General features: G+C 32.4%; 1 protein-coding gene and 1 long non-coding RNA gene across 2 annotated transcripts; both read left to right on the top strand.

Moving 5' to 3' along the window:
- The first annotated feature begins 257 nt into the window (after positions 1-257).
- On the top strand, positions 258-2275 carry LOC145323431 (uncharacterized). Its single transcript, XM_080165841.1, has 2 exons — positions 258-323; positions 1119-2275. The coding sequence occupies exon 2, from the start codon at positions 1144-1146 to the stop codon at positions 1855-1857; it is 714 nt and encodes a 237-aa protein (XP_080021967.1). The 5' UTR covers positions 258-323; positions 1119-1143; the 3' UTR covers positions 1858-2275.
- Positions 2276-7198: 4923 nt separating this feature from the next.
- Positions 7199-8826, top strand: LOC145322955 (uncharacterized). The gene is made up of 2 exons (XR_013880849.1): positions 7199-7587; positions 8329-8826. It is a non-coding gene; the product is annotated as an uncharacterized LOC145322955 (long non-coding RNA).
- Positions 8827-9685: the final 859 nt, after the last annotated feature.

Raw genomic sequence — 9685 nt, forward strand, 5'->3', positions numbered from 1 at the left:
TGCAAATAATATCACTTTTCCAAAAAGTATTTAATTCATAATTCTTTGAAAAAATGTTATTTGTCAAAATTAAAATTTGTAAATAGGTAGTATCTTATATATTTTGTTTGCTTTATTGTTTAAAATATCCTAACCTAAGTTTAAGGAATACTAATTGATGTTACATTGTAAAACTTCTTTCATTTTTGTTATCCAATATATTTCTCATTTTTTTCTCATGATTATAATTGTGTTAAATTATATTTTTTTTTATTTTCAGACTGAATATAAAATGAATTGAAAATCTTAGATTATAAAAAAACGAGTTATTTTAGCTAAGTAAAGTAAGTCAGTTTTCTATATTATGAAATAAAAACTATCAAATAATTTTGGTCACATATTATTCTAGCTGGCTAAGTTATCGAGCAATTCATGTGGTTTAATTTTCAGTTACGCAGATAACTATATTATAATTGTGTATCTTTAATACAGGCAGGGTTAAAAAATGAATCATCATATATTGCAAATATTATGTTGTAGAATCTCTGAAATTCTAGTGTTAAGATTTCCGGTATAGGGGGGGGGGGAGTGGATGTACGTGTTGATTTCATGAAGTGAGGAGTAGGTTGCGCTAAAGAAACCGTAAAAGTGTGAGTTTTAAGGCTTAAAAATAGCAGTAGAACGATAATATTCACTAAATATTTGTATTTCTTATTAAAAAGAACTATAGACAAAAATTTTTTTCAAAGTTAACATAAATACTCTACAAAACTTTAGAAAAGGGTGAAAGTGTAGCAACTCTATATTGGTGGTGAATCAAAAAGAAATATAACCTTAAAATGTTCTAATATTATAGAGGAAGGATTTTTGTCTGTCATTAAAAAAAGACTTTGTTAACCAATAAATAATTCAAATAACCTACCCTATTTAATTTTGTTTTTGGTACAGCCAAGAACGTCCAAGCTTTCTTTATTTGTGAGAGGGGGTAAAAACTTTTGAAGCGGGGGTGGGGGAATCACCCCTTTACCTCCCCACCGCCCGCTGTGGACGTCCATGGGTTTCAGCTAAAAGTTATTGACAATATGACAACAAATTTTTATTTTATTATCTACATTTTGATTGAATAATATTTATTCCAGGTGCAAGAACAATTAAAAATTCATCATGTTGTCGTGTGATATTTGCCACAAGCAATTCTCCCACAAGAGCGTTTTAACAAGACATATGAGAATTCATACAGGCGAGAAGCCATTCTCCTGTGATACATGTGTAAAATCTTTCTCACAACAAATTACATTAACTGTTCATAAGAGGATCCATACAGGAGAGAAACCATTCAAATGTGATACATGTGATAAGGCTTTCTCACAACAAGGTCATTTAATTGTCCATGAGAGGACCCATATAGGAGTGAAGCCATACTCTTGTGATACATGTGAAAAGACTTTCTTACAGCAATGTAAATTATTTGTCCATAAGAGAATCCATACGCTAGAGAAGTTATACTCTTGCAATACGTGTAAAAAAGCTTTCCGTACAAATGGTAATTTAACTCGTCATAACAGGATCCATACAGGAGAGAAGCCATACTCTTGTGTCTTATGCAAGAAATCTTTTAGTGAAAGTTCAATACTGACAAAACATAAAAAATCAGCTGGACATCTGAAAAAGTCGGAATCAACTAAGAATACAGTCACACCCTCTGCTTCTATCAGTTTTGTTGATTGTGGTGAAGCTGATATTAAACTTAATATAAAAAAAGAAGAAACTCCTGATGAGGATCCTCTCTTTATAAAGCTGGAGGCTGAGAGTGTGGAAGTAATTATAAAAGAGGAAATAAAAGAGGAAGAAGGAATTGAGAGTGAAGAATTTGTTTAAGCAGATAAAAATAAAAATGTTTGATAAATGAATGAATCTAGATTGCGAATATGTTGTAAACGTCTTTTAGCAAGAGCTGTATTATGTTTGCAATAAGATTTGATGTAATGTGTAAATAATATTACTTATCCAAAAACAATTTAAAAGAAAAATCAAGATTCTTTGAAGAAAATGTTATTTGTAAAATTGTGTAAATAGGTAGTATCTTATATATTTTGTTTGCTTTATTGTTTAAACATATGTGTCGTCCTAACCCTTTAGGGCTACCTTCTACATACCCAATTAACCCTAACCTAAGTTTGAGGAATACTTATTGATATAATATTGTAAAATTTTTTGAAATTTCCACTAAATCGTGTAGATGCTGTTTCTGTTTATATATTTTTCTGTCTTTCTCTTTAATTTTAAAATATATTTATCATTTTCTCATATTTAATTAATTGTTATAATTAAAATCGTGTTACTTGTAAAATAATTGTATGTTTATTTTCAGACAGAATATAAAATGAAAGAAGACAAAATATTATAAAACTTAATATTGAAACATAAAAAGAAAACTAAAATATAGGTATGTTTAGTTTTATCAAATTAAATTAAGTAAATGTCTGTCTGTCCAAATAAAAGACTTGGCTAACCACTGAGAATCATTCAGTTCACTTTTGAAGTAATCTTGATAAAAGACTAGGTATGTTTTTTGTTAGAGTGTAGTACAAACCTATAATAGGAAGAAAAAAAAATTTCATGTAAAATAAGAATAGTTCTCTCAAAATGTTTAGTCAGAACCCCGCTTTTATGAAGAGGTAATCTTTCATATGTTTGTGTTTTATTTAGTTTAGATTAGGTTAGGTTATATAGCATGAGAGTAGGGCCACAGGGCTAGTACACAAAATGTATAGTTTAATTTAGTAGTTAAGTAATAAAGAAAAACAAATACTCACAACCCACTGTATTTTCTAAAAATAGGAAGGATTGGGGGGGGGGGGGGACCGAGGGCGTTGCTTGTGCTCTCCAGATAAAATTAGAATTGTATTATTGGTTGGACAACCCCCTTTTAAGCACAGTAAAGCAAAGATAAAGTATCAAAGAATTATTATTTTCTTATCTATTTAGGAATAATGTCATATATTATTAATTTCAGGTGTAAAAACAAATAAGATTGAATCATGAACAAGTGTCATATCTGCTGCAAGGAATTCTCTACTAAGAGTAATTTGACAGTACACATAAGAATTCATACAGGTGAGAAGCCATACTCATGTAATACATGTGAAAATGGTTCTCTACAATTAGTGATCTGCAGGGCGACCACTGCATACTATATATACTATTTATACTATATAGGATGAATTTGGATACTATATCATACTATATGACAAAAATTTACTATATATACTATATAATATTACCTTTATTTGACCAAAATTTACTATATATACTATATAATATTAAATTTAAATTACAAAAAACGAATATTTTCAGTTTTGAGACAAAGCCTCTAAAGGAGTGTTTAGTCTTTTTTCACAGTATGATTTATCCTATTTCTAGCCCCTGCGGGGGGCTTTATCTCTGAGGGGCAATCATTAACCTTTGACTTACCTAACCTAACCTAAAATAACCTATCAAAAGATACTGTGATATGACAAAAATGCATAAAGCTCTACAGTAATTGAGAAAATCCTGAAAATACAGTGTGTTTTTTTATGAGAACTTTTTTGAAAGCAATTTTACCCCACTTATAGTTATCAGAATTTAATGCTTAATGGCTTATTTTCTTCGTTTTTTAAGGCAATTAATAGAACAACAAAAAAATATTTCAGTTTTAATTTAAAAAGTACAGTAAAATCTAAAATTCAAAACTTAGGTGTCAACATCTAACAACTGTATATTATTGTTTGTGATTATGTTTTAAATAGGTATCAGTTATTTTTCATAGAATTAACTTAACAGGGGATGGAAAAGTTTTGCCACTTTCGCTTACTCCGTGATTATTAAGCTAGGTATAAATGTGAGACTATAGGTTAGTTGGGATAAAAGTTTACTTTTGGGTATTAGTTCACTTTTATTTATTCATGTTTTGGATAGGTTTCCAGGTTTAGGTGCTGCAGGCTGGAAGGTGGTTTCTGGACAGGTAAAAAAAATAAAAATTTTTGTTTGAAGATTTAGAGATCAACTTATATTAAACAAAATATGCATCATTTAGGATGTTATTAACATCTGAAGAAAAAATGAAAATTAGCCTCCAGGGTCAAGTCCTGCAGGCCTCTAGGTTCACTCTTGACAGGTAAAAAATAAAATTTTTTATTTTTAGAGTTAGAGTTAGAAGTCAACTTTCAAAACAGAATGTGTATTTTTTGATCTTATACAAATCAGCCCCCAAGTTCAGGTCTTGCAGGCAGCGATTCGGAGACGGAGCCGGGAGCATTTTTTTGGAGCCGGAGCCGTATTTTTCGTTAAAAACGGCTCCGGCTCCAGATTAGCTAAAAAGGATTTTTTTAAAAGTAATATTATAGTATGGCAACGGTCTATTTCCATATAATAAACTGAAAAACTATTGTTACTTAACAAATAGACACACATCCTTCTACTTTTATATAGCTTTTCCAGATACAGCTCCGCGGAGCCGGAGCCGCATCAAAATTAAACAGCTCCGACACGCTGCTTGCAGGCTTCTAGATCCACTCTGGACAGGTAAACAATCAAATTTCTTATACGAAGAGTTAGAGGTCAATTTATATAACAGAAAATGCATTTATTTGGATAATATTAACTATATTATTATATATTAACATAATATTTTACCTGTCCAGAGTCCATCTGGAGGCCTGCAGCACCTTAACCTAGCCTGGAGGTCGATTGTCATTTTTTCTTTAAAACACATAAATAGTATCTAAAGAAGATGCTTATGTTGTTTAATAAACTAACCTTTAACTCCTTAAATTTAAAATTTTGATGTTATAACTGTCCTGAGTCCACCTGAAGGCTAATTTTATTTTTTCCTTAAAATATATAAATAACATCCAAATATAAGCTCATTTTGTTTAACAAATATTCTATTAACTGTTCAAATCAGAAGTTTGACTTTTACCTTCCCAGAGTCCACCTGAGGGTCTCCAGCACCTGAACCTGGAGGCTAAATGTCATTTTTTTCTTCAAATATGTAAAAAATATCCAAAAAGATGCATATTTTGTTTAATATGTTGACCTCTAACTCTTCAAACAAGAAATTTGAATTTTACCTGTCCAGAGTGGACCTGGAGGCCTGCAGAACCAGATCTTGGAGGTTGATTTTAATTTTTTCTTCAGTTATGTTAATAACATCCAAAAAGATGCATTTTCTGTTTTATAAGTTGACCTCTAACTATTCTAAAAAGAAATTTGAATTTTTCACCTGTCCAGAGTGAACCTGGAGGCCTGCAGGACCAAAAATTGGAGTCTGATTTTATTTTTTTCTTCAGATATGTAAGTTAATAACATAAAGATACATCTTTTGTTTAATAAGTTGATCTCTAACTCTTCAAACAATATTTAAATTTTTTTTACTTGTCCAGAAACCACCTTCCAGCTAGCCTGCAGCACCTGAACCTGGAGACCTATTCAAAAAATGATTAAATATACGTGAAGTTCTACCCAAAAGTAAACTTTTATCCCTAATGACCTATAGACTCACATTAATACCTAGCCTAATAATTAAAGAGCTAGTGAAAGTGGCAACCCCCCCCCCCCCTCGCTCCCCCCTTATATGTGAAATTACTTTGATAACAGCTTTGCCTTGAGTTATTATTGATGATTTATATACTACTAGCGGCTTCGCCCCTAGCCTCTAGGGGCTTTGCCCCAAGAGGTGATTAAAAAATAAATGTAGTACATGTGATGGATCTTCATCCTCATCATATTATAATTATACATCATCAAAAAATAATAATTATAATTATTCCTCATCATCTTCAAACTATACTTCATCAAAAAAAAAAAAGAAAAAAAAATTGGGGGGGGGGGGAGGATTTTTTTATTTTTGGGGGGGTTAGGGGTGTCCCACCCCCCAAGAAAATAGCTTAAAACCACCACAGGACCAATAGGTATATACCCTCAAGAGTAGAATCCGATCGGTTCAGTGGTTACCGAGATCTTAAGGGACGGACAGACATCGTTCTACTTTGTATTATAGATGTATTACTAAATAAAACAAAGTCCGATACTATATCATACTATATGAGTAAGAAAAAATATACTATATATATATACTATATGGATTTTAAAAATATACTATAAAAATACTATATTTATTTGGTTTTGGAGTGGTCGCCCTGGATCTGAAAAGACATAAGAGGATCCATACAGGTGAGAGACCATTCAAATGAAATACATGTGCAAAAGCTTTCACACAACAAAATCATTTAAATGACCATAAGAGGATCCATAAAGGAGAGAAGTCATACTCATGTGTTACATGTGAAAAAACTTTCCGTTAAAATACTGATTTAACAGTCCATAAGAGGATTCATACAGGAGAGAAACCATACTCTTGTGATACATGTAAAAGACTTTCTCACAACTAAGCCAATTAATTCACCATAAGAGATTTCACACAGGAGAGAAACCATACTCTTGTGATACATGTGAAAAGGCTTTTTCACGACAAAGTCATTTAAATGACCTAAGGGGATCCACACAGAAGAGAAACCATTCAAATGTGATACATGTAAAAAGACATTTACCGTCAGGAGTGCCTTTACAAGACACAAAGAAACAATAAATGTGAGAAGCCATACTCTTGTGATACATGTGAAAAGGCTTCCTCACAAAAAAGTCATTTAATTGTACATAAGAGGATCCATACTGGTGAGATGCCATACTCTTGTGAACTATGCCAGAAATCTTATTACAAAAGTTCTAGTATTGCAAACCATAAGAAATCAGCTGGACATCTGAAAAAGTTAAAAACTATTAATAATACAGTCACAACTTCTACTTCTGCTTCTACCAGTTTTGTTGATTGTAGTGAAGCTGATATTAAACTAGAAATAAAAGAAAAAGAAACTCCTGATGAGGATCCTCTCTCTATCAATTCTATCTCTATAAAAATTGAGGCTGAGAGTGTGGAAGTAATTATAAAAGAGGAAATAAAGGAGGGAGAAGGAATTGAAAGTGAAAAATTTGTTTAAGTAGATAAAAATAAAATGTTTAATAAATGAGTGAACCCAAATTGCGAATTTGTTATAAATGTATTTTGACATTTGCATTTTGGAAAGTGCCAAAATGAAATATGTAGTGGCTATTTAGTTCATTTATGTGAAAAAGTTTTCATTAAAAATCAGCTCTTTCTTGTAAACAGAATCCTGATGATAATTAAATAAATTCTATTGAACACAAGATTGAAATATGATAACCTAAATGCTAATATGTAAATATTTATTCATAGTAGATTTAACAAATATTTTAAACTAATAATATTTTGTATATACTGTTTTTTTTTTTACTTTTCATCATTCAATTTAAATTATTTTTGTTAAAATAATTCTTGAATTTTATTTTCCTCTAATATAATATCTGTAAAATCTAACTTTGTATCAATACTTGTTATTTTATTATATTGATTCTGGTCCTATTGAATGGGGAACATTATATTCATCTTATTGAGTCTTACAATATACTTATTATTTTTCAGACTAAGCTAAACAATTAAATTATTTTAATGAATGTGCGAATCTTTTTTATGCCATCCAAAATCAGGTATTGAAAATTGAAAATTTTATCAGATTTGATATTTAGTTCTTACTATTTTATCCTATTACTAATGGACTCAAGGGGCACTTGAGGAGAGGGTAGTTGAATCCCAAAACCCATTTTTTATTTAGATTATAAAATGGTTTTTAAAAAAATTTGGGGAGGGAGGTTGACACCTCCCCCTTTAACAGCATTTTTTACTTTAGTTTTAGATTTTTTAAGGGGGAGATTTTATACTAGTGGCGATTTCTCTCGGGAGGGTGGTGGTGCCCTCCCCCCAGATAGTTACAAACCTTCCCGGGACCTATGAGAAGATACCCTGTTAAAAAGAACCTGATCGGTTAGCGATATCCTTCAGTACAGACAAACAGACAGACATCTTGTTACTTTATTATAAGGATTTACAGTAAGACCTCACTAAACACAAAACCAAGTTTTCCATTTTAAGAAAGCTTCCAATAGGTTCTGCAATGGTTTGAGGCTATTTTGATTTAAACTTGTAATATGTTGGATTGACAATTAGAGGGATACCACTCTCATCAAATTATACATTGAGGAAAATTTGGATTAGTCGTATATATTTAGAATATGACCTACAAACAATATCAAACAATTTCTGTAATGCACAGGAAATGCGTCGTTAGAGAAGACACATCTAAATAATGATAAGGAAATATGTATCTTTAACTTTATCTCAAAAATATTTTTACCTCCTTAATGGCTCTATTTAATTTTGTAATATTTTAGGATTTAATCAACTACAATGGTCAAGAATACTCTCCAGATAGATAGTTTTTACAGACACAATACAGTTCAAAGTGTGAATTATGCGACTAAATTATTTACATATTCTTATTAGTAGAAATAGTACCTATAGTGCTTTAACTATGTATGTGTGGCTTCCCTGTTTTTAGTTTTTTTTTTAACCCAACCTAACCTAGTATTAAACAATTCAAAAGTTTATATGATTGTTATATGATCTTATCAAATTCAAATTCTTATTTTAATGATTTTCATTATGTTTGATAATATCAGTTAAAGTAATCTACAAATCCTATTTCTAATTATACTTAGTTACTAGAGACAGCTTTTACTCATAATTTTCTTACAATGTCTTTTTTTCTAAATTAAAATATTTCTATTCAAATCTTGTTAATAGTTTTGTTTGATTTATTTAGATCCTATTATTAGACTTTTGTTAGTTGTAAAATGATAATCATATATATTTTCAGACAGAACATAAAATGTAATACCCCTTAACAGTATAAAGCTGAAGTCAATAAAAATTATAAACATCAAAAGAAAGAAAACTTTAGTGTAAGTTTATTAGATTAAAGTAACCGAGGATGCAAGCTTTTCCGGAGTGGTCCTATCCGGGGAGATGGAGAAGAAGTCCCCGGGCAAACCTGCATCAAACACACCTAAAAGGACCGAGGATGCAAGCTTTTCCGGAGTGGTCCTATCCGGGGAGATGGAGAAGAAGTCCCCGGGCAAACCTGCATCAAACACACCTGCTTGACCATTCACCCTGTCCGGGTTTCCACCAAGGGGCTGGCCTAATAGGCTTTTAAGTCAGCCCCTGTCAGCTCTGGAGGCCTTGGAGGCCTTTCAACTCCAACCCTCCATAACCACATCACATCCAACATCCCTCCCCCTCCTCCCCTCATCCTCTCTGGCGACATCCACCCGAATCCTGGCCCCAAATACCCCTGTTCTACCTGCTCCCGCAATATTACCCGCTCCACTGGTGCCTTCCTCTGCAACTCCTGCCAACTTTGGGTTCATCCTAAATGTTCCCTCCTTCCATCCAAATCCGATTACAATTCCAACTGGTCCTGCCCACCCTGCATTTCTGCCTCAACAACTCCCTTTTCACCTATCTCCCCCCAACCACCAACACCCCCATCCAAACCCCGCGGTCCTAAATTCCCATGTACAGTCTGTTCCTTAGGTGTTACAAAATCCACTGGCTCCTTCCAATGTAACTCCTGCCTCCAATGGATCCACCCTAAATGCTCCCTCCTCCCATCTGCCACCCACTACTCCCCTTTCTGGTTCTGCCCTTCCTGCTCCCCCCCAACCTCACCCCCTCCCTCTCCTAACT

The sequence above is a fragment of the Acartia tonsa genome, chromosome 6 (genome assembly GCF_053477335.1).
Source record: "Acartia tonsa isolate MP-2025a chromosome 6, ASM5347733v1, whole genome shotgun sequence".
In the NCBI taxonomy this organism is placed as follows: Eukaryota; Metazoa; Arthropoda; class Copepoda; order Calanoida; family Acartiidae; genus Acartia; species Acartia tonsa.